Source organism: Taudactylus pleione, unplaced genomic scaffold (genome assembly GCF_031769625.1).
Source record: "Taudactylus pleione unplaced genomic scaffold, aTauple2 ptg000201l, whole genome shotgun sequence".
NCBI lineage: Eukaryota > Metazoa > Chordata > Amphibia > Anura > Myobatrachidae > Taudactylus > Taudactylus pleione.
This window is the reverse complement of record NW_028284603.1, coordinates 62059601-62082987: the sequence shown is the minus strand read 5'-3', so window position 1 is coordinate 62082987 and position 23387 is coordinate 62059601. Positions and strand designations below refer to the sequence as shown.

The 23387-nt window shown below is 45.3% G+C and overlaps 1 protein-coding gene across 1 annotated transcript in view; it reads left to right on the top strand.

Annotated features, from left to right (window-relative positions):
- ARHGEF33 (Rho guanine nucleotide exchange factor 33) overlaps window positions 1–20991 on the top strand; it is a 166856-nt gene extending 145865 nt beyond the window's left edge. Inside the window, exons 15-16 of the mRNA XM_088477650.1 lie at window positions 2543–2676; window positions 20440–20991. Coding sequence (XP_088333776.1) covers window positions 2543–2676; window positions 20440–20569 — 264 coding nt within the window. The 3' untranslated portion in view covers window positions 20570–20991. The remainder of the gene's footprint in view (window positions 1–2542; window positions 2677–20439) is intronic.
- The last annotated feature ends 2396 nt before the right edge of the window (window positions 20992–23387 follow it).

Genomic DNA, 23387 nt, shown 5'->3' with positions numbered 1-23387 from the left:
GAACGATGCGTGTTCCCGCATGTCAGATAACGATCTCTGAAATCTGATGTGTTTGTCAGATTTTAACGATTTCATTCATTTTAATACTGTCAGAAATCGTTCAATCGTTCATCGTTGATGAAATCGTTCAAATGGTTGTAAAAATCATTCATCTAACATATCTGACAGTATGTATGCAGCATTACTTTTATTACTAATACTAATTGTTACATTTGCATAGCTCCCACGTCTCACATGGTTGTGTACAGAGGAAAATAGCATACCAATTTCAGCTAAAATCACAACAAAAATATAAAACAGTAGAGAATGCAAGAACTGGAATTCCAAAGGAACAGTTAACCTAACATGGAAATTGCTTAAAAGAAAAAGGTGGTAAAAGGTCAACCAAAACATTCACAGGTATAAATGTAAAGATCTCAGGACCATACAGTGTCAGATCTAAAGAATATTGGGCCTGATTCAGAGTTGGGAATTCAGATCTAAAGAATATTGGGCCTGATTCAGAATTGGGAATAGAGTGAGATATCCCTCTCAACTGTGAACCTGTACAAACCATATTGCAAAGGGTGTAAATACATACATTTTTTTTACATGTGGGGTAAATACTGGCTGATTTTGCATGTAGCCCACAAATACTGCACAGCTTTATTATTACTCTACAATTTAGATGTCACTTTGGACACCTCCCTCCCAAATCTAAATCTCTCTGCACATTATAAATCTGCCCCACCTGCAGTGCAGCATGGTTTCACCAAGATGATCAGTTGAGAGAGATCTCTCTCTATTCCCAACTCTGAATCAGGCCCATTGTCTCATTATGAAAGACACAGCAGACAACTTTTCTCACCCTACAATGACTGATTACAATGGGTATATTTACTAAAGTGCAGGTTTTTAGAAGAGGCGATGTTGCCCATAGAAACCAATCAGATTCTACTTAACATTTACTGTATGTAACACCTTATAGAAGATAATAGCTAGAATCTGATTGGTTGCTGTGGGCAACAACTCCACTTCTAAAAACCCACACTTTAGTAAATATACCCCCAGCCAGTCGTGGCTCCAGAGGTGGGGCTGCAGCGCAGTCCAATATTCAAATAGTGGAGCCACACCAACTGTAATTTCAAACGTTGCCAAACATAGATGGCTGGGACTCACTGGCAGTTGGTGTGGCTCCCCTATTTGATATTTTGGACTTGGCTGCATCCCCACCTCTGGAGAGGATGCAGTCAGCAAGCCGACGGTCGAAATGCTGACCGCCGGCTCCCCTACTGTCAAATCACGGCAGGGTACTAATGACAGGCGTCAAATCCTGGCGCCTGTTATTATACCTACACCGGGAGCCCAACACCCGGCATACCGAACGAAGGTAAGCCAGGCGCGGGCAGCCGCGGAGGGGGGGGGGGGGGGAGGTTAGGGCCTCCCGGGGTAGACTTAGCGTGAGGCACCCCCCCCCCCCCGGGAGACTTAGGTTTAGGCTGCGGGGATGGAGGGGTTAGGTTTAGGCACTTAGGGGGGGTTAGGGTTAGGCACCCCTAAAGGAGGGTTAGGGGGGAGGAGTAGGGTTAGTTAGACTTACCTTTTTAGCTGTTGGGATCTTCACTGCTGTCGGTCTTCCGGCATCAGGATTTGAACCGCCGGTCATAGGTCTGGCGGTATTTCATAGCGATCCCCCTCTGGAGCTGCCACTGCCCCCAACAGTGGAAAAGAAGATAACATTGCTTGCACAGATAAAAAAGTAATGTTAGAGGAATTTACATATACATTTGTGAATGTCGCTTTTGTATATTAGGTCAACATATGGTTTAGATTTAATGGTCTTTTGGCTTTGTAGCATATTTAAGTCAAAACTCTACAAAAAAAATTGAGTATATAAGGGGGTATAATCTGTAAAAGTGGAGTGTTATGTTTTAGTATAAAAACAGAGGTCTTATAGCTCTCTATTCTCCATAAACATAAATTCCTGCCTTTTCTTTTCTTTTAATTTGGAGCGCCGGTTTAGTTGTTATATAAATAAATAAAATGTAAAAGTGAATATATATGTTGTGTAAAACATACATTTCATGCGTAGTAGCACACAGAGTTAACTATGGTACCAGGGGCATATCTATAATGGGTGCAGGGTGTGCGGGCACACAGGCCCCTGGGTCCAGTGGGGGTCCACACCGCACACCCTGCACCCATACTTTTTAATGCTTACCTCTCCGAAGTCCCACGTCGGCTGGAGAGGCGCTATACAAAATGCCTGGAAAATGGCTGTCGCTGCCATTTTCCCGGCGTTCTATGCATGCGCAGTAGGGAATTAGCTGGGAAAATAGCTGCTGTGCTATTTTCCCGGTAACCTGTGCATGCGTAGACTCCGGGCACAAACTAGTGCCCGGAGTCTACTGAGGCTGTCAGTGCACGGCAGCCACTGGAGAGAGAGAGAGAGGAGGCGGCCCCGGGTGGGGAGTGAACATAGCTCCGTCCTCTCTTAATACTCCCCTAACCTAAAACAAGTCTGTCTCATAGTAAGAAACACTGGTTTGTTGTTTGTTTACAGGACATCCACATGGAGGAAAACGCTAGATTCTACCATAAGGATGAAACTGAGCAGACATCCTTCAGTGAGCACCATCCCAGGTCAGACCAGAAGGGAGGATTCCGAAGCTCCTTCCGTAAGCTGTTTAAAAAGAAGTGAGTAGAATAAATAGGTGAAATAGTACAGAGTTGTACTGAAACCCAACGGTTTAGGTACAACTCTGATGTTTACCTATCGGTGCATGCGCCAGATCTGTATTGCGCATGTCGAAAGACACAGACACTGGTCTTGGCATGCCTTGAAAACGGGGTTGACCCCCTGCACCCCACCCCATTTTCGAAGCATGCCAAGGCCAGTGTCTATGTCTTTCGACGCAACTTCACTGGCCCTGGCAGCGTGAAAACATCGGCCATCTTGAGTCACCTGAAGATTACTCAGATGACCGATGTACATGCAGAGTGATCCGATACTGTGTCTTTTTTGATGCAGCAGTGGATCACAGAAGCCGGCAGGTGGTGTTTATTCAAACGAGATGCCTCCTGCGGCATTAGCATATTATCACACAGCTGCTGCATACAAAGACACATCGGCTGTGTGATGTGTGTACAAACCTGAATCAGGCCCTGTCTATGTAGACCTGAGAACTCTGACATTGCATAATGTAATTACTGCTCTGAATAAATGTAAACCCCTATATATTACAGATTTACACAGATCTCTTTGTACATTTTTAAATCAAATATCTGTTCCACTAAATGTTTAGTTGCATCTGTTAGTGCAGGCAAGCAGCCGAGATGTGATTCCGCTGATTCTCCATTGCCAAAATTCCAACTAAGGATTGTCCTAGTGACATCGCAGTTTCCATAAGCAAACACGAGGGGGGAGGGGGTTTCATGTTCTTCTCAGTATCACAAATCAAATAATTAGCACCACCTGTGGATCTTTTAACATGTCAGTCGGTAATAAATACATCTGTGCACCAACTAGAAGATCTGGAAAACGTGCACTGTTAGGGGTGCACTGCTATAGATCATCTATAGGGTTAATTATTAATACCGTATAATAATACACTATCCAGTACATGTTATCCAATATGTTCATATATGTCCAGGGCAGTACTATTTTCTTCTGCCGCACCCCAAGACTCCTGGACTTGCTCACATTCTCTGGAGTTGTGCCCATATCAATAAAAGTCTATAATAAACTGCAACAAGTAACATGGTTTTAAAAGTAAGGTTTCTTAGTACATGTTTGGCCAAAGATGTTTGCTCACCTACCATGTCATGGTGAACCTCTATGCTCAAGGGCATAGAGGCTTTCAGTCAGGGCATCTAAAATAAAAAAATATATATTTTACTACAATGCTAAAGAAAAAAAAATCATCTTTAATAAAGGGAAAGTTTCCGGCAGAAAAACATAAAATTGCCAACATGCCATACACCACCTTGTCCTTTATTTCTGAGTAGTGGTTCTGCAACTGCTTTCAGTCAAGCATCTTCTTCTGCCTCACATGACGATGCAAGTCTAACTCAGTCTAGAAGAGGTGTCAAAAAAATTTAAACCGGAATATCAGTGGTGAAAAAAACACTAAGAAAGTATAACAAACTGTGTGTTGTTCAGAAACATCACCATTTCCTGAGGAGAGTGTTATTTGTGAGCCTGACCTTTCTGATACTGTACTAGAAGAGAAGCCTCCTTTCACCATTTCTGCCCCCTCTGCCAATGTGGTGGGGATAAGCAGCACTAGTCAAGAAGATACATTTGAAAGGTTTGTAGCGCCCACCTCCCTGCAACCTATCTCGACCAGCAGCCGTCCCAAGGGTCCTCCAGTCCCCTAATCCATAAAAGAATATTGTGAAAGAAAATAGAGACGGCGCATATAGGTCTGACCGGACCCAGAAGACACACCAATTGTAAAAGAAATAAATAGTTTAATTAAACATACAAATGTATAATAGTAAATAATATTGATGGATTAAAGGTTAATAACCACAATGGATATGCTGTATAAAATTGAATATGATAGTGAAAAAGAGAGAATCTCACATATATAACAATAAGGATTAGAGCCCCAGCTGTAAGCTCCAATCACATAGATAATTAGACTGGTAATGATGTTAGTATACACCTCTATTTAATTGAATAAGAATAAAATCCTCTTCAGGAGTAAATCAATAAATAGCCTATTGTTTGCATCAAAATGACAGTTCCGTTAATAGGAATCCATGTTGACATAGATCTTGTATCCAATCATTAGCTGTGATTGCAATAATGTAACAGATGATGGAGCCAATGTTACCAACAATGTGTTACTTTCTGATGAGAGAAAGGGTGAGTGTTTATGCATATAAATCCTCCTCTAGCCCACCTAGGATTTAGGCTGGGAGATAAGATGTAGGTATGTCGCTCACCTAGTATTCTTAGATACTTGCTGCTGTGCACTGGATCTGTGCCGTGGAAAGTGGAGTAGTGATGCCGTCAATGCGCAGTGTGAAGGGGAATGATTCCCGTGTCAGCGCTAGTTCAAATCGCGCTAGCTGAATTCTAGCTGCGGCTGTAAACCGGAGGATCCTGAGCCGTGGTTGGAAGGTTGTAGCTCTACGGAGGCACCCACATGGAGTATTTAACTCCGAAGCATATCGCTGTCTATGACCACAGCAGAGGAGAATGTGCTCTGTCGGCTGGAGTGGAAGCAAGCTCTGCTATAACTTCACACGTGCTTCAGCAAGGCAGGAATGCAGGTTAGCTGGCAGGGACACCCTTAACGCGTTTCTTTCTCTGCTGAGAATTTCTTCAGAAGGATGTCTTAGGAGCAGGAAGGTGTCATACTTAAAGAGGAAGCCTACCAATCGATTTCATTCATTAGTCCAGACAACACCTGCAATCAATTTTGTCCCTGTGTAATCAGCATTCCTAAACCCACTTTATTTAAATAGTTCTTTTTCATGTGTGCAATCCACATAGATCTACTCTACATTCACAGATTTAATAGATGTCAACAGAATCTCATATCATATCTGTCAAAATAAGATGCAATCAATGTATAATTAATAAATGGTGCAAACATTATCAGTAAATATTAAAACACATGCAGATAGTAAATCTATCTATATTGTTTGTATGCAGATTACATGTCACAAACAGAACATTATGCATATTAATTAGGGGTGAGCGGGTTCGGATTTCTGAAATCCGAACCCCCCCGAGCCCCCCCGATCCGAGTCCGATCCGAGTCAGGCTCGACTTTTCCCGCCTGACTCGGATCTGACATCGAGGCAAAACGTCATCATCCCGCCTTCCGAGTCTCGCGGGTTTTGGATCCTATATAAGGTACCCGCGTCGGCGCCATTTTCTCACTCGGCTGTGGACAGTGAAGAGGGAGGGTGGGAGTTAGTGCTGTGTAGTGTAGTGTAGTGTAGTGCTGCTGTTGTCCACTACTTCAAAGTCCATAGGGGCTGGCTGTGTTGTGCTGTGCTGCTGTTGTTAATAGGGGCTGTGTCCACTACTTCAAAGTCCATAGGGGCTGGCTGGACTGTGTTGTGCAGTCAGTTCCAAAGTCCTGTGCAGTGTCCCAGTCCTAAAGGGGTGCTGTAGTGTTGTCCAGGGGGTGCTCTGTCCATCAGGGGTGCTCCCCCCAAGTGCTAAAAAAATAATATATTTTCTGTGTTTGTGAATTGTGTGCGCAGTAGCCGCACGTGCATCAACAAAGTAGTGCCAAGCGTGCGCCTGTGTCATAAGTAAAGGGCCGGCTGGCTTGACCGTTAAGGGTGCTGTAACCCCCGAAAGTACACTCCAGTCCAAACCAAAAAAAAAATTATTTTCTGTGTTTGTGAATTGTGTGCGCAGTAGCCGCACGTGCATCAACAAAGTAGTGCCAAGCGTGCGCCTGTGTCATAAGTAAAGGGCCGGCTGGCTTGACCGTTAAGGGTGCTGTAACCCCCGAAAGTACACTCCAGTCCAAACCTAAAAAAAAATTATTTTCTGTGTTTGTGAATTGTGTGCGCAGTAGCCGCACGTGCATCAACAAAGTAGTGCCAAGCGTGCGCCTGTGTCATAAGTAAAGGGCCGGCTGGCTTGACCGTTAAAGGGTGCTGTAACCCCCGAAAGTACACTCCAGTCCAAACCAAAAAAAAATTATTTTCTGTGTTTGTGAATTGTGTGCGCAGTAGCCGCACGTGCATCAACAAAGTAGTGCCAAGCGTGCGCCTGTGTCATAAGTAAAGGGCCGGCTGGCTTGACCGTTAAGGGTGCTGTAACCCCCGAAAGTACACTCCAGTCCAAACCTAAAAAAAAATTATTTTCTGTGTTTGTGAATTGTGTGCGCAGTAGCCGCACGTGCATCAACAAAGTAGTGCCAAGAGTGCCCCTGTGTCATAAGTAAAGGGCCGGCTGGCTTGACCGTTAAAGGGTGCTGTAACCCCCGAAAGTACACTCCAGTCCAAACCAAAAAAAAATTATTTTCTGTGTTTGTGAATTGTGTGCGCAGTAGCCGCACGTGCATCAACAAAGTAGTGCCAAGCGTGCGCCTGTGTCATAAGTAAAGGGCCGGCTGGCTTGACCGTTAAAGGGTGCTGTAACCCCTGAAAGTACACTCCAGTCCAAACCAAAAAAAAATTATTTTCTGTGTTTGTGAATTGTGTGCGCAGTAGCCGCACGTGCATCAACAAAGTAGTGTCAAGCGTTCGCCTGTGTCATAAGTAAAGGGCCGGCTGGCTTGACCGTTAAGGGTGCTGTAACCCCCGAAAGTACACTCCAGTCCAAACCAAAAAAAAAATTATTTTCTGTGTTTGTGAATTGTGTGCGCAGTAGCCGCACGTGCATCAACAAAGTAGTGCCAAGCGTGCGCCTGTGTCATAAGTAAAGGGCCGGCTGGCTTGACCGTTAAGGGTGCTGTAACCCCCGAAAGTACACTCCAGTCCAAACCAAAAAAAAAATTATTTTCTGTGTTTGTGAATTGTGTGCGCAGTAGCCGCACGTGCATCAACAAAGTAGTGCCAAGCGTGCGCCTGTGTCATAAGTAAAGGGCCGGCTGGCTTGACCGTTAAGGGTGCTGTAACCCCCGAAAGTACACTCCAGTCCAAACCTAAAAAAAAATTATTTTCTGTGTTTGTGAATTGTGTGCGCAGTAGCCGCACGTGCATCAACAAAGTAGTGCCAAGCGTGCGCCTGTGTCATAAGTAAAGGGCCGGCTGGCTTGACCGTTAAAGGGTGCTGTAACCCCCGAAAGTACACTCCAGTCCAAACCAAAAAAAAATTATTTTCTGTGGTTGTGAATTGTGTGCGCAGTAGCCGCACGTGCATCAACAAAGTAGTGCCAAGCGTGCGCCTGTGTCATAAGTAAAGGGCCGGCTGGCTTGACCGTTAAGGGTGCTGTAACCCCCGAAAGTACACTCCAGTCCAAACCTAAAAAAAAATTATTTTCTGTGTTTGTGAATTGTGTGCGCAGTAGCCGCACGTGCATCAACAAAGTAGTGCCAAGAGTGCGCCTGTGTCATAAGTAAAGGGCCGGCTGGCTTGACCGTTAAAGGGTGCTGTAACCCCCGAAAGTACACTCCAGTCCAAACCAAAAAAAAATTATTTTCTGTGTTTGTGAATTGTGTGCGCAGTAGCCGCACGTGCATCAACAAAGTAGTGCCAAGCGTGCGCCTGTGTCATAAGTAAAGGGCCGGCTGGCTTGACCGTTAAAGGGTGCTGTAACCCCTGAAAGTACACTCCAGTCCAAACCAAAAAAAAATTATTTTCTGTGTTTGTGAATTGTGTGCGCAGTAGCCGCACGTGCATCAACAAAGTAGTGCCAAGCGTGCGCCTGTGTCATAAGTAAAGGGCCGGCTGGCTTGACCGTTAAGGGTGCTGTAACTCCCGAAAGTACACTCCAGTCCAAACCAAAAAAAAAATTATTTTCTGTGTTTGTGAATTGTGTGCGCAGTAGCCGCACGTGCATCAACAAAGTAGTGCCAAGCGTGCGCCTGTGTCATAAGTAAAGGGCCGGCTGGCTTGACCGTTAAGGGTGCTGTAACCCCCGAAAGTACACTCCAGTCCAAACCAAAAAAAAAATTATTTTCTGTGTTTGTGAATTGTGTGCGCAGTAGCCGCACGTGCATCAACAAAGTAGTGCCAAGCGTGCGCCTGTGTCATAAGTAAAGGGCCGGCTGGCTTGACCGTTAAGGGTGCTGTAACCCCCGAAAGTACACTCCAGTCCAAACCTAAAAAAAAATTATTTTCTGTGTTTGTGAATTGTGTGCGCAGTAGCCGCACGTGCATCAACAAAGTAGTGCCAAGAGTGCGCCTGTGTCATAAGTAAAGGGCCGGCTGGCTTGACCGTTAAAGGGTGCTGTAACCCACAAAGTACACTCCAGTCCGAACCAAAAAAAAATTTATTTTCTGTGTTTAGCCGCACGTATATATCAAATCGATATAACATAAATGGAGGACCAAACTTTCTCCGATAAAAATAAAATAGAGAAAGATCAAGAACCACTTCCTCCTAGTGCTGAAGCTGCTGCCACTAGTCATGACATAGACGATAACATGCCATCAACGTCGTCTGCCAAGGCCGATGCCCAATGTCATAGTAGAGGGCACATACAATCCCGAATGGCAAAGTTCAGGAAAATGACCTTGAAAAAGACATTTAAATCAGCTGAAGAGAAACGTAAACTTGCCAATATGCCATTTACGACACGGAGTGGCAAGGAACGGCTAAGGTCGATCCCTAGTATGTTCATGACTAGTGGTTCAGCTTCACATGACGATGGAAGCACTCCTCCCACTAAAAAAATCAAAAGAGTTAAGCTGGCAAAAGCACAGCGAAGAACTGTGCTTTCTAAGAAGATATCACAAATCCCCAAAGAGAGTCCAAGTGTGGTGGTGGTTGCGATGCCTGACCTTCCCAGCACTGGACGGGAAGAGGTGGCTCTTTCCACCATTTGCACGCCCCCTGCAAGTGCTGAAAGGAGCACCCACAGTCCACTTGCTGATATGCAAATTGAAGATGTCACTGTTGAAGTACAACAGGATGAGGATACTGGTGTAGCTGGCGCTGAGGAGGAAGTTGGCGAGGAGGATTCTGATGGTGATGTGGTTTGTTTAAATCAGGCTCCGGGGGAGACAGTTGTTGTCCGTGGGATGAAAAAGCCCATCACGGTCATGCCTGGGCAGAAGACCAAACATTCCACCTCTTTGGTCTGGCAATATTTCTATCCAAATCCGGACAACAACTGTCTTGCCATATGTACCATATGTAAAGGTGAAATAAGTAGGGGTAGGGACGTCAACCACCTAGGAACATCCTCCCTTATACGGCACCTGCAGCGCGTTCATAAAAAGTTACTGTCAAGTTCAGAAACTTTGGCTAAGACCGTAAGCAGTCCAGGGACACCTAAATCCCGTTGTCCTGTTGTATCCAAGCGCCTGCAAACCACACCGTCAACTCCCTCCTCGTCAATTTCCTCCTTAGTCAGGATCGGAAGTAGTCCTGCAGGCCATGTCACTGGCATGACTGACTCTCCTATCCGGGATTCCTCTGGAGGATCCTGCATTGCTACGCCTACTGCTGCCGCTGCTGCTGTTGCTGCTGCTGGGAGTCGTTCATCATCCCAGAGAGGAAGTAGGAACACCACTACTTTTACTAAACAATTGACCCTCCAACAGTCCTTAGCGAGGAGGATGAAGTACGACAGCAGTCATCCTGAAGCAAAACATATAACTGAGGCCTTGACTGCTATGTTGGTGTTAGACGTGCGTCCGGTATCCGCCATTAGTGCAGTGGGATTTAGACAATTGATGGAGGTAGTGTGTCCCCGGTTCCAAATCCCGTCTAGATTCCACTTCACTAGGCAGGCGATACCGAGACTGTACAGAAACGTCAGAAAAAGTGTCCTCAGTGTCCTGAAAAATGCCGTTGTACACAATGTCCACTTAACCACGGACATGTGGACAAGTGGAACAGGGCAGACTAAGGACTATATGACTGTGACAGCCCACTGGGTAGATGTATCACCTTACGCAGCAACAGCAGCAGCGTCACCAGTAGCAGCATCTCAGAAACGCCAGCTCGTTACAAGGCAGGCTACGCTGTGTATCACCGGTTTCAGTAAGAGGCACACCGCCGACAACCTCTTAGAGAAACTGAGGGAAATCATCGCCCAGTGGCTTACCCCACTTAGACTCTCCTGGGGATTTGTGATATCTGACAACGCCACCAATATTGTGCGGGCATTACATCTGGGCAAATTCCAGCACGTCCCATGTTTTGCTCACACAATAAACTTGGTGGTGCAGAATTTTCTGAAAAGCGACAGGGGCGTGCAGGAGACGCTTTGGGTGGCCCGAAAAATTTCTGGCCACTTTCGCCATTCAGCGACTGCGTGCCGAAGACTGGAGCGCCAGCAAACACTCTTGAACCTGCCCCGCCATCACCTGAAGCAAGAGGTTGTGACGCGGTGGAACTCAACCCTCTATATGCTTCAGAGGATGGAGGAGCAGCAAAAGGCCATACAAGCCTATACATCCACCTATGACATAGGCAAAGGAGGGGGTATGCACCTGACTCAAGCGCAGTGGAGAATGATTTCCGTGTTGTGCAAGGTTCTCCAGCCCTTCGAACTTGCCACACGTGAAGTCAGTTCAGACACTGCCAGCTTGAGTCAGGTCATTCCCCTCATCAGGCTTTTGCAGAAGCAGCTGGAGAAAGTGAAGGAGGAGCTAAGACGGAGCGATTCCGCTCGGCATGTGGGACTTGTGGATGAAGCCCTTCATTCGCTTTGCCAGGATTCCAGGGTGGTCAATCTGTTGAAATCAGACCACTACGTTTTGCCCACCGTGCTCGATCCTAGGTTTAAAGCCTATGTGGTGTCTCTCTTTCCGGCCGACACAAGCCTGCAGAGGTGCAAAGACCTGCTGGTGAACACACTGTCAGCTGAAGCGGAACGTGACACGTCAACGGCTCCTTCTTCATTTTCTCCTGCAACTGGGGCTGCCAGGAAAAAACTTAGGTATCCTAAGCAACCCGCTGGCGGTGATGCAGGGCAGGCAGGACCAAGTTTGGGTATCTGGTCCGGACTGAAGGACCTGGCAACAATTTCTGACATGTCTACTGTCACTGCATATGATACTGTCACCATTGACAGAATGGTGGAGGATTACATCGGTGACAGCATCCAAGTAGGCATGGCAGACAGTCCATACCTGTACTGGCAGGAAAAAGAGGCAATTTGGAGGCCCCTGTACAAACTGGCTCTATTTTACCTGAGTTGCCCCCCCTCCAGTGTGTACTCCGAAAGAGTGTTTAGTGCAGCCGGGAACCTTGTCAGCGAAAGGCGTAGGAGGTTGCTTCCACAGAATGTGGAGAAGATGATGTTCATCAAAATGAATTATCAGCTCTTCCAGGGAGACCAGCCTCCAGAAGGTACAGAGGGACCTGTGGTGGTGGATTCAAGTGGGGACGAGTTAATACTTTGTGAGGATGAGGATGTACACACTGAAGAGGGTGAGGAATCGGTGGATGAGGAGGATGAGGATGACATCTTGCCTCCATAGAGCCAGTTTGTGCAGGGACACATTAATTGCCAGCTTGTTTTGTGGGGGCCCAAACGAACCAATCATTTCAGCCACAGTTGTGTGGCAGACCCTGGCGCTGAAATGATTGGTTTGTTAAAGTGTGCATGTCCTGTTTATACAACATAAGGGTGGGTGGGAGGGCCCAAGGACAATTCCATCTTGCACCTCTTTTTTTTCTTTGCATTATGTACAGTTTGGGGCCTAGTTTTTCAAACTGCCATCCTGTCTGCCACTGCAGTTTCACGCCTAGATGGGTCACGTGTTTGTGCCGCCCACTCGTGTCGCTTAGCATAGTCATCCAGCTACCTCGGTGCAACGTTTTGGACATAAAAACACTATTGTGAGGTGTGAGGTGTTCAGAATAGACTGGAAATGAGTGGAAATTAAGGTTATTGAGGTTAATAATAGCATAGGAGCAGAAAAACCTACAAATTCTGTGATTTTAGCTGTTTTTATGCTTTTTTTAAAAAAAATACAGATCCAAAACACAAAACCCAGAACCCAAAACACGGAAGGGTGGTTTTGGCAAAACCAATCCAGATCCAAAACACGAAGAAAGATCCAGATCCAAAACCAAAACACAAAACACGAAAAGTGGCCGGTGCACACCCCTAATATTAATCAACATTTTGTAGAGAGTAAAGGAGTACTCCTTAGTAGAAGAAACTCTAAAAGTCACAAAATAGTAACTATAGGAATTGATAAATTAAAAGCTCATATGTAAACGGAGGAGTGTATACATAACAAAATATAATATATAATATATAGTTCTGGCAGAAGTAAAAAAGTATAGCTCCTGAGGCCTAGCTCATGATCATCATATCTAATAGTTATGAGAGAAGAGTGTAACACCATCCTAATAGAGGTGATTAATCACACTCTCTCCGGCAACCAAAAGACAACGCATATTGTCCACACAACGGGATATGATCATAGTATAGAATAATGCTAGGAAAAAGAGCAACAAATTACTAATGGGGGGTCCCAATGAGAAAGGAGAGCAAGGAAGGGCAAATATGGGGGAATATCAAGGGACTAAGTGAATATATTCTATTCTAAGGACGCTAAGAAGTACATGGGTTACAAGAACTCCAGATCCACTATTTCATTGAGCCCATCCGGACGGAGGGTGCTCAATAAGTGGATCCAATAGGCCTCTCTCATGCATAGTCTCAAGGTTCCAGGTATGTGTTCTAGTCCCCATAGTTTCCAGTCCATGATTTCTCCACAGTGTTTCTCCGCATGATGTCGAGTAACACTGTGAGTCAATACTTGATTCATTAGATTCCTACGATGTTCTAAGAATCGTTTCTTCAAAGGGCGAGTGGTACGTCCCACGTATTGGAGTCCACACTTACATTGTAACAGATACACTACATAAGATGTTTCACAATTTATAAAGGTTGTAGACTGATGTATGTTATTGGTAACTGTAGAGCTTACTGAGAGGCTTCTATTCTGGATAAATCCACAAGTTATACACTTGGTATGTCCACAACGGAAACTCCCCACTAGTTTAGATTGTAACCATGTTGTTTTAGAGTTTCTTGTTGACCTAAATGTACTAGGTGCTAAATAACTTGGTAGATTTCTGGCTTTTCTAAATATAATTGTGGGATATTTCTCCAGTCCCTCTTTAAGTAATGGATCTAGTAATAATAAGGAATAATTATCTTTAATGATCCTCTTAATTTGATTAGCAGATTGGTTGTATTTTGATATAAATACTACCGATGGATCTATATCTTTATGTTTCTTCTTATTAGTGGTTTGAGTGACAGTGTTGTCCATATCTTCTACATGTACATAATTAGATTGTGTAAGCACATCTATAGAGTCTGTGGGCATATTTACCAATGTGGTCCTATCCAAATTGTCAACCTTAAATTTAGCCTTAACCAATATGTCGTGGGGGTACCCCTTTTCCTCCAATACTGTACATAGTTCAGAGGCTTGTTCTTCATATTTGTATACAGAGGAGCAGTTCCGTTTAATCCTGCGCAACTGTCCCTGAGGTATACTTGAGAGCCATTTCTTATGATGATTACTTGAGTAATCAATATAAGTATTTGTATCTACCTCTTTCTTATATGTGTAAGATGTAATAATACCATCAATAACTTCTAGTGTGATATCCAGAAAGTTAATAGTGGATCTATGAAAGGTGCTCGTGAAATTCAAATTAAAAGATTCTCATTTAACCTTGTGACAAAATCTAAGATGGATTGATCATCCCCATCCCAAATAAAAAATAGGTCATCAATATAACGGCCATAGAGTACCAGGTGCGCCCCGAGGTCCGCCCCCCAAATGAGCTCCTCCTCGACTCTGCCCATATAGAGGTTGGCGAAGCTCGGGGCGAACCTCGTACCCATGTCAAGAAGATGCTGACCTAGAAATAGAGGATGCTATGGCAGAAGTGCAACAGGATATTTGTATAGCTGATGCCGGCGCTAATGAGGATGTTGATGATGAGGATGTTGTTTGTGTAAGTGAGGCACCAGTGGAAGCAGTTCTTGCCCGTGATAAGAAGGCAATTGTCATGCCTTGGCATAAGATGAATTATTTTTACCCAAATCCTGACAACAATTGTTTTGCCATCTGTAGCATTTGTAAAGCCACAGTAAGTAAACTTTACACATCTAGGAACCTCCCTGTTTCATCATATGCAGCACATTAAATGTTTTTGGAAAAATCAGAAACTTATGCTAAAAAAGTTACAACAAGCAGTTCAGTGTCAGCTAGCTCAATAAGGATCAGAAGTAGTCCTGCATCCAATTTGATAAGGCTGAGTCCTCCCCTACCAGGATTCCTCAGAAGAATCCTTGAGTGCTAGGCCTGCTGCTGCTGGGGGTGGATCTTTATCCCAGAAGGGGACCGAGAAGACTACTACTAGTAGTAGTTTAAAATAACAATTAAATGTTAAACAACCCTTTGATAGAGGAAGCAAGAATGACCAGGGACGGATTAAGGGCAGGGCGATAGGGGCGGTCGTCCCGGGGCCCCCACACATAGGGGGCCCCACACACTGCCCCTGGTCACATCCCCATAATAAACAATTTTTAAAAATCTTTTAATGGTGCCGAGGCCCACAATTAGGCCCCGCCCCTCCCGCGATTTGGCTCCGCCCCCTTTTCAAATTGACCGAGCTACCTCCTTTATCGGCTCCACCGCTCCTGTCCTTTCTTCTCCGCCCACACACAAGGCAGCTGGTGCCCGGGATCTGCTTCCTCTGCTCTGTCAGTGGACGCAGTGAGCACCATGGAGGGAGCACAAGCAGTACATTGCAGCTGGAAGGTAGGGGGTTGCCTGGGTGCTGGTAGTGTAGGAGGGGTGTCTGTGTGTTTTTAGTGTAGTTGGGGGGTGTCTGTGTGTTTTTAGTGTAGGAGGGGGTGTCTGTTTTTAGTGTAGTAGGGGGGTGTCTGTGCTTTTAGTGTAGGAGGGGGTGTCTGGGTGCTGGTAGTGTAGTAGGGGGTGTCTGGGTGCTGGTAGTGTAGTAGGGGGTGTGTGGGTGCTGGCAGTGTAGTAGGGGGGTGTCTGGTTGCTGGCAGTGTAGTAGGGGGGTGTCTGTGTTTTTAGTGTAGGAGGGGGTGTCTGGGTGCTGGTAGTGTAGTAGGGTGTGTCTGGGTGCTGGTAGTGTAGTAGGGGGTGTCTGGGTGCTGGCAGTGTAGTAGGGGGTGTCTGTTTTTAGTGTAGGAGGGGGTGTCTGGGTGTTGGTAGTGTAGTAGGGGGTGTCTGTGTTTTTTTAGTGTAGGAGGGGGTGTCTGGGTGCTGGTAGTGTAGTAGGGGGTGTCTGTGTGCTGTTAGTGTAGTAGGAGGTTGTCTGTTTTTTTAGTGTAGGAGGGGGTTGCCTGGGTGCTGGTAGTGTAGGAGGGGTGTCTGTGTGTTTTTAGTGTAGTTGGGGGGAGTCTGTGTGTTTTTAGTGTAGGAGGGGGTGTCTGTTTTTAGTGTAGTAGGGGGGTGTCTGTGCTTTTAGTGTAGGAGGGGGTGTCTGGGTGCTGGTAGTGTAGTAGGGGGTGTCTGGGTGCTGGTAGTGTAGTAGGGGGTGTGTGGGTGCTGGCAGTGTAGTAGGGGGGTGTCTGGGTGCTGGCAGTGTAGTAGGGGGGTGTCTGTGTTTTTAGTGTAGGAGGGGGTGTCTGGGTGCTGGTAGTGTAGTAGGGGGTGTCTGGGTGCTGGTAGTGTAGTAGGGGGTGTCTGGGTGCTGGCAGTGTAGTAGGGGGGTGTCTGTTTTTAGTGTAGGAGGGGGTGTCTGGGTGTTGGTAGTGTAGTAGGGGGTGTCTGTGTTTTTTTAGTGTAGGAGGGGGGTGTCTGGGTGCTGGTAGTGTAGTAGGGGGTGTCTGTGTGCTGTTAGTGTAGTAGGAGGTTGTCTGTTTTTTTAGTGTAGGAGGGGGGTGTCTGGGTGCTGGTAGTGTAGTAGGGGGTGTCTGTGTGCTGTTAGTGTAGTAGGAGGTTGTCTGTGTTTTTAGTGTAGGAGGGGGGTGTCTGGGTGCTGGTAGTGTAGTAGGGGGTGTCTGTGTGCTGTTAGTGTAGTAGGGGGGTGTCTGTGTTTTTAGTGTAGGAGGGGGTGTCTGGGTGCTGGTAGTGTAGTAGGGGGGTGTCTGGGTATGGGTAGTATAGTAGGGGGGTGTCTGTTTTTAGTGCAGTAGGGGGGTATCTGGGTGTTGGTAGTGTAGTAGGGGAGTGCCTGGGTGATGGTAGTGTAGGAGGGGGTGCCTGGGTTATGGTAATGTAGGAGGGGTGCCTAGGTGCTGGTAGTATAGGAAGGGGCGCCTGGGTGATGGTAGTGTATGAGAAGAGTGTCTAGGGTGTTGGTAGTATAGTAGGGGGGTGCCTGGGTGTTGGTAGTGTAGTAGGGGGGTGTCTGTTTTTAGTGTAGGAGGGGGTTATCTGGGTGTTGGTAGTGTAGTAGGGGGGTGTCTGGGTGTGGGTAATATAGTAGGGGGGTGTCTGTATTTTTAGTGTAGTAGGGGGTGTCTGGGTGTTGGTAGTGTAGTAGGGGGGTGTTTGTAGTGTTGTAGGGGGGCGCCTGGGTGTTGGTAGTGTAGGAGAAGAGTGTCTGGGTGTTGGTAGTGTATGGGGGAATATCTGAGTGCTGTGAATATAAGAGGGTGATTGGGTTCTGCTGGGGTGTCGTTAGTGCATGACAGAGGAGGGAAGTAATTGGTGAATGAGGGTAGTATTTGGGTATATACGGTATGTGTGTTAAAAATATATATATATATATATACACAGGGCCGTAGCTAGGGTAGTGCGGCCGGTGCCATCGCACAGGGCACCACAGGTCAGGGGGCGCTGTTTGGGCCTGTCAAGTTTCTGTTTATATATCATTCTCACTTGTAGTTTCCTCTTATTCCATCCCCAGCATCTCCTGGCCTCCCCTATCTCTTCCCTGGCCCTTCCCCATGAGGCCATTCCCCTTTTTTGGGTGCATTATGTCCCTTTGAAAAATGAGGGGGGGCGCCAATGCTCTTTCTGGCACAGGGCACCAAAAAGTCTAGTTACGGCTCTGTATATACACATATATACACATATGTGTATTAAAAAAAAATATATATATATATATGCAAATGGATATGTATTGATTGGAATTTGAGTTGCTGGCACCACGGTCTTTTTAACTCTTATCTAAGGGAGTGCCGACCTATTGGTTCTTGTTTTATATATATATATATATATATATTATAATTTTCAACTTTTAAGGCCCCCACAGACCTTAATCCGGCCCTGAGTATGGCAGCTGTCACCCAGTTGCACAGAGGATCATTGACGCCATAACAGCTATGTTAGTATTAGAGCTGTGTCTAATATCCGCCATTAATGCATTGGGTTTTAGACAGTTAATTGAAGTCCTTTGTCCCCACTACCAAATTACATCTTGATTCCATTTCACTAGAAAATCAATTCCCTACCTGTACATGGACGTTAAAAAAAATAATTAATTAGTTGCCTACAAAATGCCGTTGTACCCACTATCCACTTAACCACAGATATGTGGACAAGCTGAACTGGGCAAACTAAAGATTAAATGACTGTGACAGCCCACTGATGGGTGTATTGCCTTCAACAGTGCCAACAGCAGCAGCATCTAACAAACGCCAGCTCATTCAGAGGCAGGCTTCTCTCTGTATCACCGTCTTCACTAAGAGGCATACCAGTGTCAACCTCTTAGAAAAACTCAGGGATGTCATTGCAAAATGGCTTACCCCGCTTGGACTCTACTCGGGAGTCGTGATTTCTGAAAATGCAACAAATATTGTGAGAGCATTACAGCTGGGTAATTTCTAACATGTCCCATAATTTACTCACACAATCAATTTGGTGGTGCAGATTTTTTTTTTAAAAATGACAGGGGCGTGCAGGAGATGCTGTCTGTGGACCAAACAATGATGGGACATTTTTGGCATTTAGCAGCTGCATGTAGAAGATTGCAGCTCCTGCAAGAACAGTTTGATTTGCCCTGCCACAAGCTGTAGCAAGAGGTGAGGTAGTAACAAGGTGGAATTCCACACTTTATATGCTTCAGCAGATGGAAGAATGGCAAAAAACCATCCAAAGCTATACAACGAGCCATGACATAGGGACAATGTGCCTTACTCCAGTGCAGTGGAGAATACTTTCTGTGTTGGGCAAGGTGCTGAAACCCTTCAAGTAATCACCTGTGAAGTGAGTTCAGACACAGCCAGCTTGTGTCAGGTGATTCCCCTAATTAGACTTTTGGAAAAGTAGCTCAAGAAACTTAAGGAGGAAATGAAACAAAGTGATTCCGCTAAGTATGTTGGACTTATAGATCAAGGATCTGGATCACTACAGATCACTATTGCAATCGCGGCTGGCATTATACACGCAGGTCTGCTGCACAAATATGCTAATGAATGCAATTGCAAAGCCATCGCACAGCCAGCATAAAGACGCCCACTGTTGCCCACTACCACTATCTCACATCCATTATACCTTGCAGTCCTATGTATACATCAGTAACATCAAGTAACATCGGCCCTTCATGCACAATTACAACAGGTCCGACCTTACTCAGAAATTGCTTACCTCGTTGCACGAGTACTCAAGTTGCGTATGCCGCCACAGTGGATAATTTATGCACTCCCAAGTAATGGTGTTCAAATGGATAGGCACACCTGCGTTTCTCCAACCACTCACCCATCAACACCCCCAAATACTGACGTCCCATCCCTTGGTCTGCAATGGCTTAGCACTGCTATCACCTACGCAGATACAAACACACGCACTGTGATGCATACACATGCACAGTATGCACCATCATCCAATCTGCATATGCTGTTGAAATTGCGATTTCCAATGGACAAAGATCTTAAGAGATGCAAAGAGCTCTTGGCGAACAAGTTGTCAGCGCAAGTGGCATGTGACACTCAATCCTTCCTTCCCTCATATATATATATATATATATATATATATATACACGTACGTACGTACATACACATACATACTCCACCTCCCTCAGGCCTCTGATCTAGTTTTTGATTAATGAAAAGTGAAAACATTCTTGCTTTCTAATACGGTGTTGTCTAGTTTCTTAAACTGTCATGCTGTCTGCCACTGCAGTGCTCCTCTGTATCCTAGATGTGCCATGTTGGAAGTTAAACTGCTATGTGTTTGTGCTGCCCCCTACTGTCGCTTAGTTTAGTCAGCCAGCCAACTCTGTGCAACCTTTTGGACTAGACTAGACAAAAACAATATTGTGAGCTGTGAGGTGGTCAAAATTAACTGGAAATTACTGAAAATTAATGTTATTGAGGTTAATAACAATTTAAGAACAAAAACATACCTAAATTATATGAATTTAGCTGTTTATCTTTTAAAAAAAAAAAAACAGATCCAAAACCCGCTGACATATTAGAACCAAAACACGGGGGTCGGTGCATATCTCTAAAAGGAAGTTCTCTGAATTGGATAGCCAGCTCCCATCATGGCTTTCAGTGTATGGACAGCTTACAGTGTACTTGATTTCGCTGCTAGAGTGATTACCTTTTATGCTATGAGTAGATGTATACAAAACTGCTAACTCCATGTTTCACAAATGAGAAGTCACAGGAACATTAATTTGGGTTCTTATTTTCTTACAGTTAAAAACTACATTTGATAGGCAAACACAATGCTAGCTTTCAGGAGTTCACATTTACAAAAAACAAATTTCACACACTGGGAGAAGAGTCTGCCCGCCTGGGATCACTGGATTCATCTTTTTTATTGATTTATTTATTTAGTTTATTCTTCAACTATATAATTTTAGTATTTCTAAAGTAATGAAACTAAAGTTCTTTGAAAAATACGGATGAAAGTAGAAATAAACCAAACTGTATGTTTGCTGTGTTCTGAGATTTTAGGTCCTGCGGATTAGATGCCAAGGAGAAGATGAGTGAGAAGTCGTCCATAGACCAGTCGCCCACCAGGCAGGAGATCTTCAGAACACACTCTGCTCTGATCAGTGAACTTGACCGGGGTACAGCGGTGTAGCGAGAAGCTGACTATATACAGAACCAGTGCAACTGTGATCCGCAGTCTGGAATCGTCACCGTCTAACACCAGGAACAATATTATTTTATTTTATTGCCTATTTTATCCCGCTCAATTATTTGATCTTGCTTCTGTTTAATAGAAAACAAATGCCTCTATATTATTAGTGCTTTATAAGGGTAACTGCTAGGTCAGCTTGTTCCTTAATATACTGAGTGTAATATCTGAATTATTTATTGGACTTTCCATTATCCAACATACATGTGACAAATAATAGTCATTTTATTAGGGTGAAGTCCCAGGACTTGCATTCTAAAGTTATCTGCTCCAGATAAAGCTATAACTATGGCTCGCGCCGCCCGATGCAGGCCACACCCCCTCCATGTGACATCACGTGGAGGGGCAGGCTACGAACACGGAGCATTACAGGAATGCCCGGAGCATCCTCAAGATGCTCCAGGACAGCTGTTAGGGCAGCAATGTGCACGTCTGAAGCGTCTTAGAGACGCTCCAGGTGGCATTGCTGCATAGATTCTGGCTGAAGGGTGCCATTGCAGGCTAGCCAGATACGGGAGCCGTGGGTGAGCGGTGGTGTCACACACAGGGCTCTGTGCTCTGTGCAGTCGCACCGCTGGCACACCCCTAGCTCCAGATATCAATCATACTCTACTTTTTGTTACTGACAAATTGGGTGAGGCTAAAAAAAAGATGTTTTTTCAGCATAATTAACAGATGTAGATAGATGGGTGAAGCTGGTGAGGTGGCTGGTTCTAGGATGACCCTACATCGAAAGTTTGTAAGGTCCCCTATGTACCACAGTGGCGTAAGTTCATCCCAGACGCCCGGAGACAAGTAATAATTTGGTGCCCACCTCGTCACAGCCGCTGACATTGAAAGGTAGCATTTCACAAGCAGATACACCCGCAGTTGCACACAGAATATAGGCATGATCGCCGCTACAGAGTCACTCTGCACTCACGCGTTATGTGTCGCATGGAGGATAGATGTATGTGGACAGTTGTGGGTGAGGGGTGCACCGGACGTGTCACCCTGACATAAGAAGCTGTGGCACCAATGAGTGGGGACAGGAGATAGATGGAGGCGGCAACTGATGGTCTGACAAGGAGCTCCCCATTAGTATATAGTGGCTTTTCAGGTGCCGGGAAGAGGTGCCATGTATTGGGTGGCCGTGACAGTATACTCTGGGTACATAGTTACATCCCTAAGTGGGATGAATATATTGTGGACAATGGAGGAGGTGTCCCTTCAGTGCTGGAGCCCGGTGGCAGGCGCCTCCATTGTCTCCCATAGTTCTGCCCCTGAGTGAAAAATGTATATAACACATGTAACTTTGACAAGGAAGATGGGCCCCCCTAAACTCTGGGCTCCATAGCAGCTGCACCCCTTGCCCCTATGGTAGTTATGCCAATGAACAGAGATCAGGTTGGATGAGTGTTTGACACCATTGCCAAATTCTGGACAGGTGTATGAAAATGACCTTAATGTGCAGGAGCAACATCTTCAAAGTATAAAGTGCTCTTATGTGATATTGCAGGTAATATGTGTCACCCACTACATTTATTACATTATTTAACTATTTGTTCTACAACCTAATGACTTTATCTTTAACAACACATCCACATTTATATCAAGCTAAACAATTTCCATCCACATAAAAGGCTGCAGTAAGTTCCCTTACCCCACAGCTGAAAACACAGTACAGTATATACAAACTAGCTCACTATATGTTTAATATGCTGTATATGAATATAATATATGTACATGTGTCAAAACAGGAAGGCCCAACTGCAGTAGGCCTGCGAGTTGTGTATAGCAACGAGAATTTGGTGATTTAGCAATTTTTTAAAAGGCAAAATCCAACCTTCTAATGAGATGAATATAAGAGTAGAACTGAAACCACTCATCTCTATTAAGAACACCAGTTCATGTTAATACAAGTCTGTACATACACTTTAGGAGATAGAAATGCTCATTTGTGTTTTACAGAAAGGGAGTGGCAGACGGAGACACAGGGGACCTGATTCAAACCCGGTCGCACGGCTGCGTTCACTCGCAGCCTGTCGATGTTTGCATTCTGTGCATGCATCTTAGTGCGCGAACCGGCCGCAGCGATTGGGAATCAACCACAGCGAGCACGCAGAGGCTTCATACAGTGGTTGACAGGAAGTGACCATCTGAGAGTGGTGACGGGGGGGGAGGGGTGGTCAGAAACGCAGGTGCGCCTGGGCGTCTAGATGCCGATTCAGGGGCGTGCAATATTAGGCCCCAGTGACGGCATACGCATCCTAACGTCTAGCTGCACACACAAACATTAGCATTGTCTGCGGTAAGGTCAGGTCAACCACAACTTGTGCATGTGGGTCCAATGGTTCCCGATGTTACCGATATTTTCGCTGTCTTGCGAGAACGTAAGTGAAGGGAAGTAGGCGGCATTATTTAGTGTTGGATGTCTACTTATTGTGCTGCGGTTACATTGCGTATGCGGTCATTAGCATATTTTCGCCTCGACAGGCTGTGTGCAAACGCAGCTTTGTGACCGGTCCTGATTCAGGCCCAGGGTGCAGCCACACTGCTGCAGCACTTCTCTGTTGGATGTGGAATCACAGGGGAAAAGTTGCAGTCACAGAAATCAGTGTTTCTTCACAACTATAAAACAAACTAGGAAAGATAACAATGGAAATGTTCATGCTCTTGTCATTACTATAACAGTCATTTGTGTTCATAAGCATTCTAATATATATCTATACACAAAGTAAATATCTCAAAACTGGAAAATAAACCTTAAGCACAATAAGTG